At 35.1% G+C, this 23,873-nt stretch overlaps 1 protein-coding gene across 1 annotated transcript; it reads right to left on the reverse strand.

Moving 5' to 3' along the window:
- Positions 1-2,398: 2,398 nt before the first annotated feature.
- On the reverse strand, positions 2,399-15,056 carry LOC140748773 (uncharacterized). The gene is made up of 5 exons (XM_073081641.1): positions 14,929-15,056; positions 6,433-6,572; positions 4,382-4,466; positions 3,383-3,487; positions 2,399-2,815 (listed from the first exon to the last, which is right to left on the reverse strand). The coding sequence occupies exons 2-5, from the start codon at positions 6,503-6,505 to the stop codon at positions 2,779-2,781; spliced, it is 300 nt and encodes a 99-aa protein (XP_072937742.1). The 5' UTR covers positions 6,506-6,572; positions 14,929-15,056; the 3' UTR covers positions 2,399-2,778.
- Between the last annotated feature and the right edge of the window lie 8,817 nt (positions 15,057-23,873).

The raw sequence follows: 23,873 nt of genomic DNA on the forward strand, positions 1-23,873 counted from the left end.
AAGTGAGACGCTTAATACTAGTGCCGTGCAGTGGTGTCGAACGAAACGAAATCGATAGAGCCGTCCACTCAAATCGGTATATTTGTACCCAAAATCGTATGACACAATAATAATAGGTATTTTATCCCTGATACGTGACTATCTACTGATTTAGTAAACTGATTTCATCCCAAAATAGTTCTAAATTATAAGGAATGTTTTACTGTGTTCACAATTTCTGTATCTTATTTTTGACATATGAAAAAAAATCGGAATAATTTGCATCCTCTGAAATCGTGAACAAATCAATGCGTTTCGGTATTTTGGTAGGACAGGGCCAATATCGGTAGAAATATAGAAAAATCGGTAGGTAGCTGTGATAGCCTAGTAGTTGAAACTCGGGAGTCCCAGGTTGAAACCCCAGGTATTCTCAGGTATTGCCATCGGGATCGGGATCGGGAAATAAAAAACACTTTTTAGAGAAAATTTACATATAAATAACTAATCCTTGCTTATTTTAATACTACTAACTTAATAATGACTCGTCATTAACCCATTATTGTCCCACTGTTGGGCAGGGGTCTCCTCTCAGAATAAGAAGGATTAGGACATAGTCCACCGCGCTGGCCAAGTGCGAATTAGTAGACTTCACATACCTTTGAGATTTTTTTAATATAAATCTCTCAGGTATGCAGGTTTCCTCACAATGTTGTCCTTCACCTTTATAGATTATTCATTTCTAATACGCACACAACTTTGGAAATCAGAGGTGCCTAGGATATGAACCTCGGATCCCTCGTTCGAAAGGCCGATTTTGGGTTAGCACTGGTTTAATAATTACTATTAATAACTAATACGTAATTTACGTATTAATAAATAAGTATTACAAACATTTTAGGGCCTTTTTAGAACGGAGATGTTGCAACACTTTATTTACGCAACAATTTCAACTCAAAACTGATTACACTTTCTTGTTACGAGTGATCATTTGATTAATCTATGTATTTTACTCATCTAAGCAATTTCCAAGATACGATGAAAAGAAATTATTTATATTTAAAATATATTGCCCCAGATTAAACAGTGATCGGAGCAGTTCTAATTAAATTGTCGTTGAAGAGGCTTTGCGCTCACAGTTCGGTGAAAAGTCTTCTTTTCATGTTAGAGCTAATTAATTTTATATCCTTTTAAAAATAGTTTTCATGGCCTTTTTATGATCATAAATTTTACTGTACAGCTTACGTACGTTGTATGAATAGTTAAACAGTTGTCTAAAATATTGCAGTTTACCAGATGGTGACCACCGCAGCACATGGACATGTGTAATTAACCCCAGATAAGATTAGAATCCTGTCTGAGGTTAAAAAATAGCGTATATTCTTTCTGGCGTCAATTTCCAACCTTTTTTTATTTAATCGTCGCCATAAAGGACAAATGTTTATTTTTCGTACATAATGGGCATTAATTATATGGGTTGAGGATTCATTAAATACAACATTTGGAATTGAAATCCATTTATTGATATAGTATCGTATATCCTTGCGAAATATTACAACATTAACAATTAAATAATTTACATTTATTCTATCACTAATTATGAGAACTTGGCACTTGCACTACATTCAAATAAACCATAAAACGTTTGCAAAAGATTTTGTATTTTACAATATAAGTAGAGAACGAGCACGCAGTCCACCTGATGGTAAGTGGGTACTGCGGCCTATGGATATCTGTATCTATCCCAGATAAGATAGAGTCCTATCTGAGGTTGGCAATGTTGACCTACTTGAGGACTGAGTTGGAACGCCTCGGATAATGCCCTTATCACGCCAGAACAAAGCAGCGTAACACTGAATGTATCAAGCAGGAATAGGGTCAACTTTGAAATATTTAAAAAAAAATCGGAATTAAGAATGTAGTCATCATCATCATCATCACTTCAGCCTTTATCGTTCCACTGCTGGACATAGGCCTCCCCTAGGGTGTGCCATGTAGTAATGTTAAGAATGTAGTGCGCGAACCAAATTCTTGTAAACGTGTACATCGAACCCCCAGCCTTTAGTTCGATGCACACGCCACGACACTTTCTCGAATATTAATTCTGTTAAAGAAATTTCCTTTAAGTAACAGAATATAAAGATCTTTACAGACTTAAATGCTATTTTTAGAAATGCGAGAAAGGTCGTCTTTACTGTCGTAATAACGTCACCTTCTAGAGTTATTTTGTTATAAATAAATAGATATTCATAGTAGGTACGTGGACAAACTTGATATTTTTACGGTAATACAGACATTAGGCGATTTTCTTTGATAATTTTAACGTCAAAAGTCATATAAAGGACTAAGCTAGAACTACAGGCAGTCCTTGACTTACTCGTAAGTTGTCGATTTACGTCGTTTCGAGTTACGTCGAATAATGTTTTGACACTATTTCTCAAGCATACGTCAATTGTTTCGATTTACGGCATAGGAGAACTCACTTGTCGCGAGATCTATATAATTATATTAAATTTTTTTATAATAAAGTATGTATATATATTCCTTGTTCTAAATACAGTTTTTTATCTTGTGTCCGTGTAGATCCTAACCCTTGATTTTTAATTAACATAATACGAAGAAATATGTCCAGAACTACGTCGTTTCGATTTACGTCGCGTATTTCGAGAACCTAACATGCCGTAAGGAGGACTGCCTGTATAATGTACTTTGATCATAATTAAGTATTTTGACATGGTAGCAGTGGTTTGAAGTTTTGGTGCAGTGAAGTGATGTGTAGTAAATCTTCGTACGGCGTGTGGCTCAGTCTTCGATGGGGACCCGTTCTTCATTCAGTTTTCTGCGAACAAACACTTATATAAAATGCATGTAAGTATGTATGAATGTAAGTATGCAAAAATGAATAAAATTTTGTATACCAAATTCCGTTTTCCTTTTAAAAATACTTATTTTTGTACGTTAAGTCAGATGAATGATTCTTAAATAGAACTAATATTTTTTACTTTGTATACATGGCGTTATGATGAAATTCAGATTTTTAACGGAGTATTTTGAATGTCTCAAATAATAAGTAACATGATGTTTCAAAATTTCAGATTCGAGATTTTGGAATATTTTCTTAAATTTAATTAGTATTCTTTTTATACTCATGAACGAGCTGCGCCCCGCGGTTTCACCCGCGTTTAAAAGTGCTGTAGAAACTTTGGAAATCTAATGGTTTTTACTTTTTGCGCAAAACCCTCATCACGATGTTTTTCTTCACCGTTAAGCAAGTACTTTGAAATACGCACATAACTTTGAAAAATCAGAGGTGTCTGGGAATTGAACCTCGGACCCCTCGATCGAGAGGCCAAGTTTGTTAACCACTAGGCTATCACTTCGTCTAGTTGACTACATGACTACAAACCTGTCATAGAAGGGTCTGGGCAGGCCGTAGCGCGTGCAGTCGCAGGGCGCGCCGCCGCCCGCCGCCTCCGACCGCTTGCCGTACCTCGACCCCAGGAAGAACCTTCTGATTACGTACCTTATATCATTATTTAGTTCCTACACATTTAATTTAGTTCCTACACATTTCTTAAATAACTAATATTGTATTATATACTATTGTAGCTTATCCTTAATGCTACAGGGATGGGTTGTACGAGTATGAGTTTATATTTTTGTATGTGTATACAGGGCAAATTTTTCAAATGAGCCTTCAGGGCTAAATTCGAATCTATAATATTAAAATAAAACTATTTCTTGATCCAATTTACAAATCTTATTATTCCCGCGCAAAATACAACTCTAACGTCAAGAGCGTTCTTTTTCTTTTTTATACTAATGCTTACAATCATGTAACGTATACAGCCAGGGACTATATAAATAATATTATTATAAAAAAAATAACACATCATGAAAATAACATAAAATAATTAATTTAAATAATACTATAATTAAATAATTTGAATATATTTATATTAATAAGGATAAGCGAAAAATACTGGAAGGAGTTACGAGGCCGATTTTGATATAAACTACAACTGCATCATTTATTTTTTAAAATATCTTTTGCACTAGCCGGGAATCGGATGAGTTAATTTTGAAAAAAAAACACTGCATTCCTAGTAACTATTGTGAATATCTTATTGTAGCCACTATTAGCGCAAATATATTTATTTCAAATTTCAAATTTTATTTCAAATTACGAATTAACTTAATTTTTCTAATAAAGTATGTATATCCTTTGTTATAAATACAATTATTTTTTTATTTTGAGTCTGTGTGGATCCTTATCCCTTTTTACATTTAAACATATGAATAAATATGTCTCGACTCACGTCGTTTTGATTTACGCCGCATATTTCGAGAACCTAACATGCTGTAAGTACGAGGACTGTCTGTATATGTATTAATATGGACTTACATTTCTGACCTGTCGTCTCGCGGCGTGATGAAGCGGCTCGGCGACCGCCCGTACCGCGAGCCCAGCACGAACGGAACTGGAGACACTATGAAACAATACAAAAAATCTTTTAAATATAATAGTTTACATAAAAACTATAAAAGTACGCTTTTATTACTAATCGAACTAAAACTAGAAAATAAATCAATCAATCATAATGAATCGCCTCAAAATAAAATTATAATAAAATTTAAATTACCAAATAATAATTCAATCCAGAGTAAAAAGCGTGGGCTGCTTGATATTTTAAATGTTACAATCATTCTTTTGCAATTATCTATGATATAATAGTTATGAACCGCAGTAAAACGCACCCCACGCTTTTTTTTAAATACCTATTTATTTATAATGTGAATTACGTAGTATTCGTTATTAATACGTAAATTTTCTCTAAAAATATTCTTTATTTGTCAAGTATTCAAACAATAAATGATCGCTTAAAATAGCTTCATTCAATTTTAAGGCGGTGAAGTATCTTTATATTTTACTTATCAAAGTTCACATATATACAGGTGAATTTTTAAAACAGGCCTTCAGGGCCAAATCCGAAACTATAAGGATTAGCGAAAAATGCTGAAAGGAGTTACGAGGCCGATTTTGATAAAAAGTAAAACTGCGTCATTACTTTTTTAAAATAACTTTTTCCCTAGCCGGGAATCAAACGAGTTCATTTTGAAAAAAAATGACACCTCTATATTATTCCACTATCTGATAGTGTTGCTTATAAGGATCAAAATCTGGAAAGTAATGATAAATGACAAACTAAAGAAAAAGCCTCAATTTTAAGAAAATACATATTTTCTCATATTAATTTGGCAGTTAAGTTCCCGCCATTCATCAATTTAAATATTTCGTGTATTAACATTTTTTTGGCTCAATGTTTGTTAGAATTCGAAATTGACGTTTTGTTTCCCAATAATTTATATTTTTATGTCCGACTTAGCTATGGGCGGAGTTTCGTTTAATACAGATGTAAAGTTGACAATTTGCGAGAATTACTTTTTAGAGTCAAATCCGAGTGATTACTAAAAAAAGAGATATAGAAAATCATATTTAACGTTAAAACGAAGTTGTAAACAACAAACAATAAGAATTTACTATTTAATCAGTTATGTATTTTCATTAAAAAATAAATCCTAAAAACGGCGGTAACTTATTTGCCAAACTCATTTCTCATACTAAGCCGTATGTCATAGTCATAACATCGAATAATTAGTTGATTAACCAACAAATTCTTCAATGGTATGACTTATGTATGTTTCTAAAGAATTATACATAAATCATTTGTTATGTATAAGCCTTAAGGATTAGTATGCCAATGTATGGAAAAGTACGTATTTTCTTCAAAATTTTCCTTTTCCTTTAATTTGTCACATAATATTACTTCCCAGAATTTGATCCTTATAAGCGACACTATCAGATAGTGGAATAATATAGAGGTGTCATTTTTTTCAAAATGAACTCGTTCGATTCCCGGCTAAGGAAAAAAATATTTAAAAAAACTAATGATGCAGTTTTAGTTTTTATCAAAATCGGCCTTGTAACTCCTCTCAGCATTTTTCGCTAATCCTTATAGTTTCGGATTTGGCCCTGAAGGCCCGTTTTAAAAATTCACCCTGTATATATTTTTTTATTTAGGTAGGAGTCTAAGCTCTTGGTAACTATGGCAAACTGTACCTTTAGTATGAGTTTTTACGTTTTTACAAAAATGATTGTTTTTGTATTTGTTTACGTGTTGCCCAAACGTAAATACGTAAAGAAATACAAAAACAGTCATTTTTGTAAAAACGTAAAAACTCATATTAAAGATAGTGAGTTACTCATGGCTATCTGTAATCAACCCCAGATGAGATAAGATCCCCATCTGTGATCGTGTTGCTATCCCTGAGGACTAAGTTAGAACGCCTCGGAAAAGTATGTCTCCCTTAACGCTGCTTTTACGAGGCAGAAAGGTGTGGCGGGCGTGCCGCTGGAGTCGAAGGGTTCCAATTCTCAAATTCTCTACGACTTACTCTCGGCTCTCTTGACCGCGCTGACGGCGAGCGCGGCGCAGAGCAGCGCCAGCAGGCAGGCTCCCCGCCACATGCCGCACGACGCCGACCACCGCCGCCGACCACCACAGCTCCGATCTTTACTCACACACGCGATCGCACTGCACCAAACCAACATTTATCTTATACAGGGTGAATTTTTCAAACGGGCCTTCAGGGCCAAATCCGAAACTATAAGAACTATAACTATAAGAAAAGTATGTATTTTCTTTAAAAAATCCTTTTCCTTAAATTTGCCACATAACATTACTTCCCAGAATTCGATCCTTATAAGCGACACTATCAAAAAGTGGAATAATATAGAGGGTGTATTTTTTTTTCAAACTGAACTCGTTCGATTCCCGGCTAGGGAAAAAGATATTTTAAAAAAGTAATAATGCAGTTTTAGTTTTTATCAAAATCGGCCTCGTAACTCCTTTCAGCATTTTTCGCTAATCCTTATAGTTTCGAATTTCGCCCTGAAGGCCTATTTGAAAAATTCACCCTGTATATAAATTCTCGTGTCACAATGTTAGTTACCGTACTCCTCCGAAACGGCTTTACCGATTTTCACCAAATTTTATATGCATATTCAGTAGGTCTGAGAATCGGCTACTATTTAGTTTTCATACCCCTAAATGATAAGGGTTGTTCACCCTTAACATTTTTTTATTTATATGGCACAACGTTTGCTGTTGTTAAATGTTAGTCACTTAGAAACTATGTTAGCATAACGAATGTAAAATACAAATTAAAACAAGTAATTTAATTAAATAATCAAAAAGCCGACTGCACTAAAAAGGCCGAAGTATAATTTCCTAAAACGGTGAAATAGGCTTTTTTATTATAGTTATCCAGAAAGCCAATGTTTCTTAATAGGTATCTTAATAGTTTCTTAATAGGTTCTTAATAGGCTTCAAAATCAAAAGATGAGTCTAGTGCTCATTTACGCTACATAAAGAACTTATATTCGATACCTTAATTCGCAAATCAGCCAGCTCCACTTTTTGTCACAATGTTTTTTTTATTTATTTGGATTTCGTTCAACTATCAAAATGTATCGATATGTAAAATTTCAGCACTCAAAAGTTCCGCGGTTTCGGTTGTACGTCACCTCGCTATTTTATATACATACAAACATATTTTTCTCATCTCCGTTTAATTCCTTTTCATTTGATACCCTACTCGATAGGTTCGGTAAGGTTGTTTTTTTTCAATGTGTTTCTATTTCGCCCCAAAAATCCGCCAGTTTGTTTTTTTTTCTAACACCCATCTAAGGACACTTGGGTATTTGAGACGAATATAATGATAATAAACTATACCCTTACCATCAGTTTTCAAACCATCACATTATTTTACGTTACGTTTACTCAATCCATTATTCTGTTCCGTTTGCTTCAGTAGACTGAGTAAACGTAACAATAAGTAAGTGCTCAAGTCTGCTTGTCTACCTCACATGTCCGCAAAAAAGAGAGAGAGAAAACCTAAAGCGCCATTTCATCAATTTAGACATTTAATGTTACGTTACTGACACGATAATTCTGATACAATCCGCTAGGGGCGCTGATTGGAATTTGTATTGGCAAATACGTAATCAAATACCAAAATAGTCAAATTTGTCAAAACATAAAAACTCATGGTAAGGGTACTGTAGTTGATAAATGTGAATGTCAATTTGTTTCTTATACTTTCATACCTTAACTACGTAACCGTTTATCAAGAAATTTTGTACACACATTGTCTGGGGTTCAGAAAAGGATATAGAATACCTTTTACCCCGAAAACTTAATCCAGGATCCTTTTATTTTGTATCCTGATGAGCTTAAGAACAATATTAACAAATTATTGTGGTAACTGTATCGATACTTGGGGTGGAGCTGCAAAAACGAATTTATTGCCACTAGAACGAGCTCAACGTACTATACTTAAAGTAAGCAACTTCTTACCATTCAGGTATCCTACAACATCATTGTACGAAGAATGCGGAGTACTATCTGTAAGAAAACTTTTTATACTTAAATTAATTCTAAATCAGCATAAGTTCGTTCCTATTAATTCTCTTGACGTGCCTAAGTTAACTAAGCGGAGGGAAGACAGAGTATTCGAAATTAATAAAGTCAAAACAACATTTGCTAAGAGGTTTCCTCATTTTCTAGGTAGTCTTATCTATAACAAACTTTCCAAAATCAGTAAAATCAATAACTTAAATCTATTTGGCCTTAAGAAAGAAATCACCAAAATTCTTTATAACTTTACTTATGATGACACCGAAAATCTTCTCTCAGTTTTAAAATGACACGTATAATTTGTTTACTTACCTTACATCCTCACTTCATCTCACTGCGTAAGCACATCTCACACACAATAAACACACAAACGCACGCACACACACACACACACTCGCGCGCAGACACACACACACACACACGCACACGCGCACACACACACACGCACACACACACACACGCACACACACACAGGTACGCACACATACATTCACACATAAAAATACTAATTCACTAATATTATACAACAAAAGAACCTTACACTATATATTGCCATTATGTTTAAGATTACTTGCACTGTTTCTGTAACTTTGTACATAGAGTTCCTTAGTCTATTATAGTATCCTAGACTCACACCGGGAGAGATCGGTTGCCTATATTACAGGTTCACGCCCAGTTTAGGCAACTGAAGATAAATGTTATGTCCAATCTTACTATAATGTTACCCTGCACCTAATAACATTGTGTACTAAATTGTGTTATTTTTATGAAATAAAGATTTTATTATTATTATTATTATTATTAACCCTTTGAGTTGTTCCATATAAATTACTTATGTAAACTTATATAAACGTTATTCATGCCTATAATTGGCACTCATACAAACCTTATTATTATGAAAGTTCCGTACCATATAATGTATTGTGTGTATTGCTGTGGGCATGTAAATAAATAAACTCTGATCGCAAGTGAAGCCGCGGGTGGAAGCTAGTATTAATAATTTACATAAATCTTCTACTTTGTCGAACGTGTATTTTCTGCGCACCGCATTACTTCAGACCGACCTCAGATCGAAAACAAATTAGCATATCTAAATAAAAATAAGGGACGATCCCACACACCCCGCGGCTCCCATTAGCATATAATCCGAACACCAAGTCCACAAAAACTCATAATTAATTAATAATTGTATTAATATCATAACTCCGAGCGAATTTTTCCTAACTTCTGGATAAGCAGCATTAGCATATTCCACAGAGATGACGTGTTGACCTTCTGTCGAGTAAAATATCTGTTTTGTTGAGAATAAATAGCCTTTGCTATTGAATATTTGTAATTTTAACATAATTAATTAGAGCTAACTTATTGAGAGCACGACGTAATAAGAATTTGTTTCGATATTCTGTGGGCTTATTTATAACCAAATGATCTTCCTCTGGGGAACTGGAAAGATCGCACAAAAACGTCAGATAGCCTAGTGGTTGGAACTCTTCCTTTCGATCGAGGTCTGAGGTTGAATACCCGGGCACGCACTTCTGATTTTTCGAAATTATGAGCGAATTACAAATTAATTATCACTTTCTTTAACGGTGAAGGAAAATGCGAGGAAACGAATACCTGAGACATCTTTACAAAGCAATATGTGAAGTCTACCAATACGCACTTGGCCAGCGCGATGGATCACGGCCTAACCCTTCTCATTCTGAGAGGAGACACGTGCCCAGCAGTGGGACAGTAATGGGATGATGACGGAGAAATATTAAACATAACGCTATTAACACTCACAGCTCCAGACCAGCTTTCCCTGTGTCGTGGAGCGTCATGGACACACGCACACACAAAGACGAATACACAAAAACTGAGATTCAAAACATTTTTTTTTTATAATATAGGAGGAGCAGACGAGCACACGCTCCATCATAATCATAATCATAATCTTTATTTGCTAAATAAGGTACAATGGATGTTAACACAAAGTATTATTTCCTCTTATTTTACCTTTAAGGCGTGCAAATATACAGTCAGACCAAAAATATTTCCAATATTATTTATAATATTAAATAACAAATTGTCACATTAATACACACATCACAATTATTATTTTTTATATAAATATCCAACATTATTAGTCATGCAATTAATTAATATAATATCTAGTAATACATTCATAAATTGTCAAAAAATTCTTTAAGGCTGTAAAAATTATTAAGAAGAAGCCATTCATTTAAACGCTTTTTAAAAACATTAATAGGCAGATCTTTTAAATGGTCAGGTATTTTATTAAAGATTTGAATAATCGAATGATGTGCATTTCTTTTGAGCGTCTGTAATCGACAGCTAGGTATATATAATTTATGTTTATTTGCATTGCGGCGCAATCTCTGAGACTTCATCTCAGTGTCCAAATGGAAATATTCTGGATGCTCTTTTACAAATATACACACTGCTTTAATATACATGCAGGGCAGTGGTAGTACTTTGAGCTGTTTAAATAAAGGCCGACAAGTGTCCAGCGGTCCTACGCCACAAATCGCTCTTATTGCTTTCTTTTGAATTTTAAAAGCTTTAATCGCATCGACAGAATTACCCCACAACAGAAGACCATAAGATAACACCGATGACATATATCCGTAATATGCGCAAAGAGCTGTTCTCTGCGACACTGTTAAACTTAAGCGCCTGATGGCATATATGAATCTAGAAAGTTTACTACACAATGATTGTATATGATCTTTCCAGTTTAAATTCATATCAATTACAAACCCTAGATATGTAATGTTCGAGACTGTGTCTATTTTTTGTTGGTTAAATATTATATTCTGTGGAGGAAAACTTTGACGTCGCCCCGATTTAAAATGTACAATTTTTGTTTTAGCGATATTTATTTGCAAGTTATTCGCCTCCAACCATGTTAACACGCCAGTCAATGTTCTATGTACTTCTTTCTCTAGCGTTTCTGGGCTATCACACTTTACTATTATAGTTATATCATCAGCATAAAGGATTGATTTGTAGTTAGTAACATTTGGTAAATCATTTATGTATAATAAGAATAAAAAAGGTCCTAATATGCTTCCCTGTGGTACACCAAATTTGTTGCATTTGCTAGTTGATTTATATGTGTATTTTTTGCCTTTAGTGACTTTTGCGATCTCCGTATATTGTCTCCTATTGAAGAGGTACTTTTTTATCAATTCTAAAGGTTGGCCACGTATTCCGTATTTTTCTAGTTTATTAATTAGTAAATCATGCTGAACGAAATCAAAAGCTCTAGTCATATCTAGGAATATACACGCAACGTGAGCTTTATCATTTAGTGATTGTGATATTTCTTTTACTAGATTGAATCCAGCCAAAGTAGTAGACCTTTCTTTCAGAAAACCAAACTGTTCGTCTCTAATTATGTTGTTACTTAGGGCATAGACATACAATCGCTTAAGTATGACCTTTTCAAAAATTTTTGACAAAACTGGTATAAGAGCAATCGGTCTATAATTGGCTATGTCTCTCGGATCTTTCTTTTTATACAAAGGTTTGATAACTGAAAGTATTAATATATCAGGAAAGTCACCCTGTTCAAATGAACAGTTAATAATGTGGCACAATGGTTTACTTAAGGTATCTGCACATTGTTTAATAATTTTTGTACTTATTCCATCATGTCCAACAGAATTCGTATTATTAAGCGATTTAATTGTAAATATAAGTTCTTTATCATCCACTGGTGTTAAGAATAAAGAATTAGAAGTATTATTTGTATTGTGGTATTGATATTGTGATATTGTTTTAGCAGAATTGAATGTTACTTTATTATTACAAATTGTCAATTTATTACTAGTACTCAAATTAATAAAATATTCGTTGAATTGTTCACAAATGTCAATTGGATTAGTATAATTTATATTATTATTAATAATGTTCTGCATGAATTGTATTGAATTGTCAGTATTACCGAAATCATTATTAATTATATTCCACGTTGCTTTACATTTGTTTTTACAATTTTGTATATACTGCTTATGGCCTATTTTTTTGGCTAAATAAATACATTTTTTCAGTAAATAACTGTAACATTTGTAATTAGTAGCATTTATTTTTTTGTTACTGTTAGTGTGTTTATATGTTAAGTAAAGAATCCTCTTGCGAATAGATGCTTTTCTAATTCCTTTTGTTATCCAATTAATATTTTTGCACCTATTTGATTTTTTTATAAGAATAAATGGAAAACATAGGTTATAAAAAAGCTGAAAAAGTTCATGAAATTTATTAAATTTTTCGTTTAATGTTTCTACGTCATAAATTTCTGAAAATACAACTACAAAATTTAAGTACGTACTCCTGGCTATAATTTCGTACTGTTTCATACCATTGAGTGTGACTTGTATCCCATTTTGTTTTAAAAGTTATGGTTTGTCCAGTTTCATGATCTGAAAGGGCTAAATAGTGAATGTTAGCAGTTACATTAATCTGATGGTAAGTGGCTACTGCCGCCCAGGGACGTCTGTAATCATCCCCACTTAAGATTAATTTCCTACCTAAGGTCGGCCACAGATGTGCCGCTACCCGTGACGACTAAGCTGGAACGCCTCGGAGAACTACGTCTCCCTTACTACACCCTTCAAACCAGAGCACAGCAGTGCTTAACACTGCTGTTATTAGGCAGTAATCGGTGTGGCGGTGGTGCCGCCGCAGTCGAACCACAGAGGGTTTTTTATTATAGCAGTCGTTGAAGAAAATATATTAAAAAAATTGAACTATTTACCTATTACAGTTTCTTGTATGACGAAAGCCATTTATTTTAAACATTTTTATTTTTGTTATTTGTAGTTATAGACACCGTTATACCTACTCTGTAAAAAAATTAAATGTCTATCTAAAACGGTTTAGAATATAGAGCCTTGTGACCGATGGACAGACGGCGGAGGCTTAGTAATAGGGTTCCGTTTTGACCCTTGAGGTACGGAACCCTAAAAAATATTTTTTTGGGGGCTGGCATTTTCTAACTACCAACGAACCATGAACCTTAAATTTAAGTCAGAGTAAATTATATAAAAGTCCCATAATGTAAAAATAGCCGACGGTAAAACCTTACGACCATTTGATTGCAGACGGGAGCACTTTTACTTTTATTCTTTATTTAAAGTCATTAATTAAATGGAAGCAGTGATAGCCTAGTCGTTAAGAAACTCGGCCTCTAGTTCGAAGAGTCCGAGGTTCAAATCTCAGGCTCCTGACTCTCACAAAAATTATGTGCGTAATATAAATTAATTATCACTCGCTTAAACGGTAAAGGAAAACAACGTGAGGAAACCTCGCATACCTGAGAGATTTATTACATAAATATCTAAAAGGTATGTGAAGTCTATAAATAAATACGCACTTGGCCAGCGCGGTGGACTATGGCCTGATCCTTCTCATTCTAAGAGGAGACCCGTGCCTAGCTGTGGGACAATATGGTTAAAAACTTATTTCTCATAAGAATATGAACAATTCACTTACAGAGGAAAATACAATTTTAAAAACTATTATGTGCCACCCAGCTTAAGTAATCTTATATATAAAATTCTCGTGTCACAATGTTAGTTACCGTACTACTCTGAAACGGCTTTACCGATTTTCACCAAATTTTATATGCATATTCAGTAGGTGTGAGAATCGAATGAATCTCATAATGAGAGAATCTCATAATGATAAGGATTAGGCAGTCCACCGCGCTGGCCAAATGCGTATTGGTAGACTTCACATACCTTTGAGATTTTTTTTAATAAATCTCTCAGGTATGCAGGTTTCCTCATGATGTTTTCCTTCACCGTTTTAGCAAGTGATAATTAATTTCTAATAGGCACATAATTTTGAAAAATCAGAGGTGCCAGGGATTTGAACCTCGGACCCCCCGATGGCCGAGGCCATGAAGAGGAGAGGCCGAGTTTCTTAACCATTAGGCTATCACTGCTTATGCGTATACCCATTTCTTACAATTTTTTAAATTTTAGAATTAGCGATATAAAGGATAAAGCTACGCGACAAGGTTCTACGTGTTTCGTAGCGCTTTTGGTTAGTTCTTCAAAAGACTTCAACGCGCTACGCAACCAGTACCCTTAGTAAGAGTTTTAACGTTTTTACAAAAATAACTGCTTTTGTATTTGTTTGCGTATTTGCTCATACATTTCCAAGCAGTGCCCCTAGCGGCCTGTATATGAACTGATTGGAAATGTATGGAAAATACGTAATTATCTTTTATAAAATTTTGAGGTATGTTAGTATTTCTATTCCATTTTTTTAAATTTTATCTATATCTTATCTAACATATAAAAAAAAAAACTATATAATTAATAATTAAATCACGAAAATTAAAGAAATTCTACACAATAATAATATCACTAAATTTCTTTGCAATATTTGAAATGAAACAAGAAACAAATCTACCTGATATGCGACTTAGTTTTAAACTAATGAAGTGCTAATAACTGACCTGCTTAGTCGACTCCCCGGAGCGTGGCAGCGTGCAGACGTGCTGACAGTTGGTTTTGCAGTGAGGCCGGCGGCCGCCGCCCGCCTATATCACTGCGTTCCCCGTCTCCCGCAATACCTCACCTCACTCGACCCACGTCTTCTAACTTTTAAGGCCTGGCCACACAGAACGCGTATTCTAGCGCTAGGGCGTTAGTGTTAGAAGTAAATCCTGACGCCGCTGAGTTGTATTGTACTGAGTTACTAGTAAGCGGTCACACAGAGCACGTAGGTGTACGCGCGTTCTCGTACGCACGCGCATAATTTTTTCCATACAATGACGCTTGTACGCAAATCTGTAAAAAAAATACAACGCCCGGCGACAAGAACGCCGAGCGCCGCGACAAGCGTACGCGTACGCATTCTGTGTGACCGCTCAGTAGTAACTCAGTATAACCACAGTATAAGGATATACAGTAATTTAACTCGGCCCTGTCCTTGAATTAGATACCTACGGTTGCGCTGGGCACGGTAACGCGTTAGGGCTGCCTGCCTACAGTTTTTTAATTACATCTGCATACTTGACTTTCTTTTTAATTTTTTGATTGTAAATGTTGTATTTTTTTATTTATACAAATGAATGCTATAGTTAATTATATAGAAAGTGTTGAATGAAAATGCATGTTATGTTTTTTAATATGTATATATTACGTAATAAAAACTATTCTTATAATTGGGTACTTGACAGTTACAACAATAAAATATGAAATATGTTCGACATGATAGCTTATAAATTAACATAAATTATGCAAAATTTAGTTTAAATATTTAATACAATATTTAATAATAATTTTAATTAGAGATGCGCCGAATAGTGGTTTCACCGAATAACCGAATACCGAATATTATTCGGTTTAACTTTCACCGAACTGGATATTCGGCCGATTGATTCGGTTTACCAATTCATTGTTTTGCCGCGTAAACAGGTTCTAATATTTCTTTTATAGTGTCCATTATTGTCAATTTGCCAGTTACCTGTGTTCATTAAAACTTTGATTTAAGTTGTAAAAAGAAATACTGATTTGAGGTTTAAAATAAATGTTAACTATACTAACTTTAGAATCTATACAAATAATTTAAATTTAAGTGTCTGTTTGTAATGTCAAAATAACAACATTTTACTAAGACCATATAACATAAAAGGAAAATATAAAATATACGGTACATACGGTACTTTTAACGAAAAAAAAAAATTATTTCAAATTTGGTTTGTTCCGGCTAATCTTTAAAATGGCTGTACTGATTTTGATGGGACTTTCACTGGCAATTAGCTGATGTTATAGACAGTAACATAGGCTACATTAATTTTGGAAAAAGAATTAGGGATAAGCGCAAAAAAGTTAAATCCCATGAAAACTTCAGAGTATTTACACTTTTAACGCGGGTGAAACCGCGGGGCACAGCTCGTAAGTAATAAATATGTTCTTTTAAGGTTTCAAAATAAATGTTGATTTGAAGTTTAATTGCTTTATGTTATTAAATTATCATAGGATTTCTTTGACTTAAAATATAACATAAATCTTACATAAGAAGTTTTGTGTTTTAGTTATGTACCGTGTCGTGTATACACGAAAGTAGACATACCTACTCGAACCGAATATATTCGGCACCAAAACCGAATAATTCGGCCGAATACAAATACCAAAAAAGATGCCGAATACGCCGAAAACCGAATACCAAACGAATATTCGGCGCATCTCTAATTATAATCTATACTCCGATTCATAATTGGGTGTCCAAAATGTAAACAAAGGTGTTGACCTATCAAGAAAATACCTTTCAAATGGTAGTTTCTTATTTTTGACGATCTTAAAATAATACAACAATAATAAAATATTGATCTAAATAAATTAAGATCAATTCTCATTTTCTAATATTTATATTACCTCATTCAGAATAGTCCCTCGGCGGCATATCGCGCGAACAAACGGGTGCCGAAAGGCCGCTAAGCCACGCCCTCAGCCTTTGTTGCGCCGCGCGACGACGAATAAATACGACGCGTGCGTTGTGCAAGCAAGCCCTTCGTTTATCAACAGTTTCGAGTTTTATTTTGCGCGGGAATAATAAAAGTTGTAAATTGGTCGAAGAAATAGTTTTATTCTATTAATTCAGAAGAGGGATAACCTCAAATAACAAGCTCTGACACCTGTCTACTGAACCAAAATTACAACAATCATACGTATTTTTTTAAAATATCAAATTGTATTAATTAAAAACTAATCTAATTTAGTAGTAGTAGTACCTAGTAGATTAAGTATCTAGTATTAACATAAAAATCATTGTAATTGTCTTACCTTTCGGAGTTTCCAGGCAGTTTAAAAAATGTTATATCTGGATGTGTTATTGACGAATTGAAGCAACCAAAAACAACACAATATAATCTATAACTTTTCTTCGCCATATTATTCTTGAAACAACAAAATATCTTACAAAACCGTCACATAACCCGCTCGTCACCGTGGCACATTCACGACACTGCGTGTACCGAGTGTTTACTTACCTCGAGGCGAGTAGGCGTGGCTTGCGTTTCGTGCGTTTGTATGAAGATAAAATACTGTATATCCTTATACTGTGGTATAACACAACTCGGCGCTAGAGCGCGGCGTCAGGATTTTGTTCTAGCGCTGACGCCTAGCGCGGCGCTAAAATACGCGTTCTGTTTAGGCGGGCCTTTAAAGCTTCGTACCCATTAGCTGAATCTAGTTAGCGGCTCCTAAACGAACTAGTTCGCTCTTTTAGTTTATCTGTTCCCAGCTGCTTACCGAACAGTTGGAACTGAAGAACTGATGAACTAAAAGAGCGAACGATCTGCCTTTTTTGAATCGATTTGTAGATTTTAATTTTGGAGATTAAGTGACAAGATTAAGGAATGCATGAATTAAAATGTTTGAGCGCTAAAAACAGGATAAGCCTATTCATATAAAATATTCATAAACTATGACGACATTATTTCGGTTACCGCCTTTTTTCTACTAGTTCAGTTGAAGCTAACAAATATGGAGGGAGAAATCGGGGATCTAGTTCGCGTAGTTCATCTTGGGAGCGCTCTTCCGAACTAGTTCGTTCGCGAACTACACAAGAGTAATTAGCGAGCTGTAACTGTAACTATTATATGTAGCTAGCTAACCCGGCAAACGTTATATTGCAATATTAAGAAAAAAATGTTAAGGGTGAACAACCCTTATCACTTAGGGGTATGAAAAATAGATATAGCCGATTCTCAGACCTACTGAATATGCATATAAAATTTGGTGAAAATCGGTAAAGCCGTTTCGGAGGCGTACGGTAACTAACATTGTGACACGAGAATTTTATATACAAGAAAGATATATATATTTGCAGTACCCTGTAGTAACAAGGTTGTAGAACGCTCTGTGGTTCGACAGCGGCGGCACCATCGTCACATGTATTTCTGGTACAACTGTAGTGTTAGGCGCTGTTATATTGTGGTTTGAAAGGTGTGGTAAGGGGTAAATACTTATTCCTATGTATTCCTTAGTTCTCAGGGGTAGTCGCGCATCTGTGGCCGACCGGTGGACTGTATGCTCGCTTGCTACCTGGGCGTTTTTAAAAAATAGTTCGGTTATCTATAATTACAGCTCTTTAATTAGTTCCTAACCCTACTCCAAGGATTCAAGTAAGCGCTAATAAGATATAATTTCCAATTGTGGGAAGAGGCTACTGCCCAATAGTGGGATATAAATAAAAGTGAAACCAGTCGTATTAAGCGCACTTCAATTCACTTTCTCCTTTTTTCGACCCATCAAAAGAATTTGACTTTAAAAAGTGACAATAAGTATGATGTCACCGTGAACTATGACGTCAGCATCGCGTCAAGCTGATAAGTTATCAGCAACGCGTCAGTGGTGACTAAAGTGTCTTCGACAATTTCGTTATTTTCTATTCATCATCATCAACCCATTATTGTCCAACTGCTGGGCACGGGTCTCCTCTCAGACTGAGAAGATTAGGCTGTAGTCCAAGGCATAAGGATAAGGCATTGGCCAAGTGCGTGTGTATGTCACTGAACTCCTCCTAAACGACTGGACTAATTTTGATGAAATTTGTTGTGTATGTTCAAGGGGACTTAAGAATGGTTTAGATTCACAATTTAGTCCGTGGGAAAAGGTTTTTTTTTAATTAATTTTAAATTCGTAAGTAGTTATAGAATCGAAAACTATGCATTTGATCAAGTAATGATCTTTAGCAAAGTTGTTGTCCAAGAGCCCACGAGGGTTTGGGAGTTGGTAACACCAATTTTCGACAGATGGCACCACTGTCATTCCAATGCAGGTACAAATTTTTCGTTTTATGTACATATGTCATATTATTTCTTTAAAATGCGGGCGAAGCCGCGGGCACCACTAGTTTTTTTATAAATCTCTTAGGTATGCAGGTTTCCTCACGATGGTTTCCTTTACCGTTTAAGCAAGTGATAATTAATTTCTAATACGCACATAATTTTGAACAATCAAAGGTGCTGGGATTTGAACCTCAGACCCCTCGATCGAGAGGCCGAGTTTCTTAACCACTAGGCTATCAAAAGAAAATGAAATGAAATGAAATAACTTTATTACGTAATGCATTGTACACACACACATATAAATTACAAGTTACTTAAGTTAATTACAAAAGAATGGGATATAGGTACATATAAAACTAAAACATGATACATACTAAAACAACACAGCAGAATAAAAATACAATAGTTATTTAGGTAAGTTACAGCATATCCCTATGCTTGTATGTATACATTGCATACGGAAAAGGCACTCACTCAGCATTGATGCCATGGTGAGTTGCACCACGGCGCTGATTTTCAGTGAGCCCATAGAGTGACTCACGGATATGCGTACAGCGAAGAGAAGTGAGAGGAAACACGTGAGCAGCTGAGTTCGATTGTTATATCGCGGGTAGACGCATTTTGTTCATATCACTGGGAGTCTTTGGTATTGCTCAATTTGAACTGTGCTTGTGAATGAAATAAATTGTTATTAAAATCATATTAGGAATGTTTGCCTGTAATAATGTGGTGTTTATATAGCTATATGAATTTTCGTTTTCATCTAAGTCGCATCCAAGTTGTGAAGAAGCGATTTATTGGTGTAAAGTCTATAATTGATCAGGTGAGTGACAGTAAATTGAATAAGTATATCGTAGCTTGTTAGGTGTTCACCTGAAGCTCTAGTAAGTATAATTTATACTTATTTCTAAATATATTTACTGTTTGTAGACTACGAAGAGGTGGAGGGACATCGTTCCAACACTTGGATGCGGCGTACCTAAAGCTACCTCGGAAGGAATGGGTGCGATGAAGAGGTACAACTAATGGATTCCTTCGAGGACGTGGATTGTACATCTTCTCATTAGCTGACCATACCAATTTTCGGACAAGATAAGAAGGCATTTTATTGTTTATAATACCAAAAAGAAGTGTGGCAAGGTGAAGCTTCCTGCGTGATTCCATTTTTAGTTTTTTGCATTGTTAATGAATGGTGTGATATGTGTGTGGGGTGGTACAGTGTAACAGTATCGCGCACAGGCGTTTTGAACGCGCTGTACTAGCTGTCGTGTATGAGCCAAAAGTCGTGGACCGTAAACCACGTCCATGTAATTTAATTTTGATAAAATTAATGCCTCACAGAGTTTCTCACGTATGTTAACTGTTAAATAATTTCGTATTTGATATAGAACCTTTAACCTGTAAAAACAATTTCTACTGGTATTTAAAATATGATTTTGAAATTGAAGGTTTTCGTCCATGAGTAATCCTAAATTACGTACTTCATGAACGCGTTCGACGTTTTCATCTTTTATTTTAATAATAGGTGTTTGGTCAGACATATACTTAATTTGAGCCTTAGAACCTAGTATTAAGAATTTGGACTTGTTTCCGTTTAACACAAGGCAATTCATGCTACACCATTTAGCTATTCGATTTAGATCTTCGTTAATTTTATTTACCGCTTCATGAGTATCACGAGGGTTGCAATGTATATATACTTGCAGATCGTCCGCATATAGGTGGTATTTACAATTCTGTATATTTTTCACCACGTCAGCACTATAAATTGCAAACAGGATCGGCGCAAGATTCGAGCCCTGAGGTGCACCAGCTTTGATACTTTTAGAACTGGACGTCATGTTCATGTTTGAATCATTACTCAATTTGACCGATTGTGACCGATATCTATAGTAACTATCAAACCACTTAATTGCATTGTTACTAAAACCGTAGTAATGTAATTTTGATAATAAGAGAGTAATGTTGATACAGTCAAATGCCTTGGAAAAATCTAGTAGCACCAATAACGTGCCCTGGCCGTTGTCACGAGCACTCAGTACATCATCTACTACCTGAGCTAAGGCGGTCGTCGTGCTATGGTTTTTTCTAAACCCGGATTGCATCTCTGGGAGTATATTATTTTTTTCAATATATTTCAAGAGCTGCGCTGCGACAATTTTTTCCAAAATTTTAGATGCACACGGGAGAATACTTATGGGTCTTAAATCATTCTCCGATACGGGATTCGAGATTTTCGGAATAGGTTTTATTAGTGCGTGTTGCCAAATTGTTGGAAAGACACAAGAAGTAATGGACTTGTTTACCATAGCTGTGATTACGGGCAATGATTGAGGTAGACTCATAACTAACATGTCCAAAGATATGCCATCTATGCCAGTTGCATTTGACTTGATTGACCGAATTACTTTTAAAATATCAGTTTCGCAGACTACAGTCAAATCAAAAACATCGTTTATGCACACATTAAATTCAAAATGGCTTAAATATGAAATAGAGACATTACGATTACCGGGCACATTTAAAAAATGGTTATTTATTTTATTAGGATCTTTTAAAAGATTTTCTGGGAGATCATATTTGTTTTTAATTTTAATATTATTTTTTATGTGTTTCCACATTACACGGGGATTTTTGAGATTTTTGTTGATATAATGATTATAATAGGCTTGTTTTTCTCTGTATAGGGCTTCTTTTACTGACTTTTTTAATGTTATATAAAACTTTTTTTTATGAATATCATTTCTATTTTTTCTCATTTGTAGGTAGGCCTCGTCACGACTTCTCATCATTAATTTTATATTGTACGTGATCCAGGGATACTTTTGATGCTTAATATTTATTTTCCTCATAGGGGCATGTATGTCATACAATGAGATAAGAGTAGTATTAAATACGTTGACCATTTCATTTATATCTTCGATAGATTCAATTTGATTCCAGTTAATTAACTTAAGATCTTTATCAAATTCTTCTTCACTTATGTTGTTTATAGCCCGCCTTACAATTGTCGCCATTTGAGTTTTATTTTTTTTAATATTTAATTGGCATGTGATAAATGCGTGGCTGCTTAATGCATTTATATGGTCTATTTGAACTGAGTTAACTTTAGCATCCGTGCATATTACGTCAATCAGAGTTTCGCTGTGTTCCGTCATATGGGTAGGACTATTAACGCATTGGTTAAGTTTAAAGCAGATAAGTAGATTATTTAGTTTTATGGTACTATTATGTGTGGCATTCAACATGTTAATTTTGAAGTCCCCTAGTAGCACTATGTTGTCACTCCAGGAGAAGCTACCAAGCGCGGCCGTAAGTGCGTCAATAAATATGTCAATATTGAGCCAAGGCGGTCTATATGCAGTGCCAATAACTATTTTTTTGCCACCAAACGTACTTGATATCCACATTTGCTCAACAGGGGGGGAGGGAGGATGCGCCAATGCGCGCGTATTGATGCCTCGCTTGATGTAGAAGCCAACGCCACCACCGCGCGAGCGCACATCGCGCGGACGCGGCGTATGCCGCAGCCGGTAGCCGGGAACCGCAGGCGCGCGTCCTTCCTCGCCCTCTCTAAGCTAACGAAACATGTCGTTGACGGCCATGATATCAACATTATGACGTTGCATTGCAACTATAAATTCGTCGTGACGTGTGCCTAAAGACCCTGCATTTAGAAGACCAACTTTTATATTATACCTAGGAGAGATTGACTATTTGTAATTGTACATATCTAACTATCCAAGTAGAAGCAGGGTCAATTGGTCTAGTTTTTTTTGTAAAATAATTGAACAAAATTTAATGGAGAAGTTGCGTATATGTTATTGTAATTTATATAATGAATATTTTGTAATTGTGTGTAGAAATTTATTGTGTAAAAAGCCGCCTTGATTTGTTCCCTATAATTGTTTTGCATCGTTACTTTATTACAGTTATTATTATTGAGTTGTTTTATATTCATAAGTGTTTCGATTTTCATTTTATTACTATTATTTCTAATTAAATTGCGTTTTACATTTTTAATAGTGTTATAAGATTTATATAAAAATGTAAAACGCAATTTAATTAGAAAATCACTGCTGCAGATATGGTCTAGGGGATTCCAAACTGTCACGGCGGTCTAAGGTTCAAATGCAGGTACGGACGTCCAATTTCTTTAATGTAATTTTTTTTTTTGCAAAATTGACAAGTCTTAATTTTAATAAAAATTATTTTTCGCATACAAAAAAAAATAACGAGTGTGCTTTACACCACACGACTGGTGTAAAACTTCTTTAGCGCCATCCGCCGTCAACTTCCGTTCGCATCGCCTAATCACACTTTGCGTAAAGCATTCGCTATAGATGGCGATTCTCTCCAAAAAAGATCGATTCTTGAATGGATTCGAATCGAAGTTGGTTGGTTGGTTGGTTGGTTGGTTGGTTGGTTGGTTGGTTGGTTGGTTGGTTGGTTGGTTGGTTGGTTGGTTGGTTGGTTGGTTGGTTGGTTGGTTGGTTGGTTGGTTGGTTGGTTGGTTGGTTGGTTGGTTGGTTGGTTGGTTGGTTGGTTGGTTGGTTGGTTGGTTGGTTGGTTGGTTGGTTGGTTGGTTGGTTGGTTGGTTGGTT

Source organism: Epargyreus clarus, unplaced genomic scaffold, assembly GCF_041222505.1.
Source record: "Epargyreus clarus isolate Ecla_fem2 unplaced genomic scaffold, WU_Ecla_fem_2.2 ptg000016l, whole genome shotgun sequence".
Lineage (NCBI taxonomy): Eukaryota > Metazoa > Arthropoda > Insecta > Lepidoptera > Hesperiidae > Epargyreus > Epargyreus clarus.

Excerpts from the sequence above, each read along its gene's own strand:
- LOC140748773 (XM_073081641.1), bottom strand. The coding sequence starts at position 6,505 with ATGTGGCGGGGAGCCTGCCTGCTGGCGCTGCTCTGCGCCGCGCTCGCC. Across the intron at positions 4,467-6,432 it reads CGCGGTCAAGAGAGCCGAGA|TGTCTCCAGTTCCGTTCGTG; the intron begins GTAAGTCGTAGA and ends ATTGTTTCATAG. Across the intron at positions 2,816-3,382 it reads CCCAGACCCTTCTATGACAG|AAAACTGAATGAAGAACGGG; the intron begins GTTTGTAGTCAT and ends GTTTGTTCGCAG.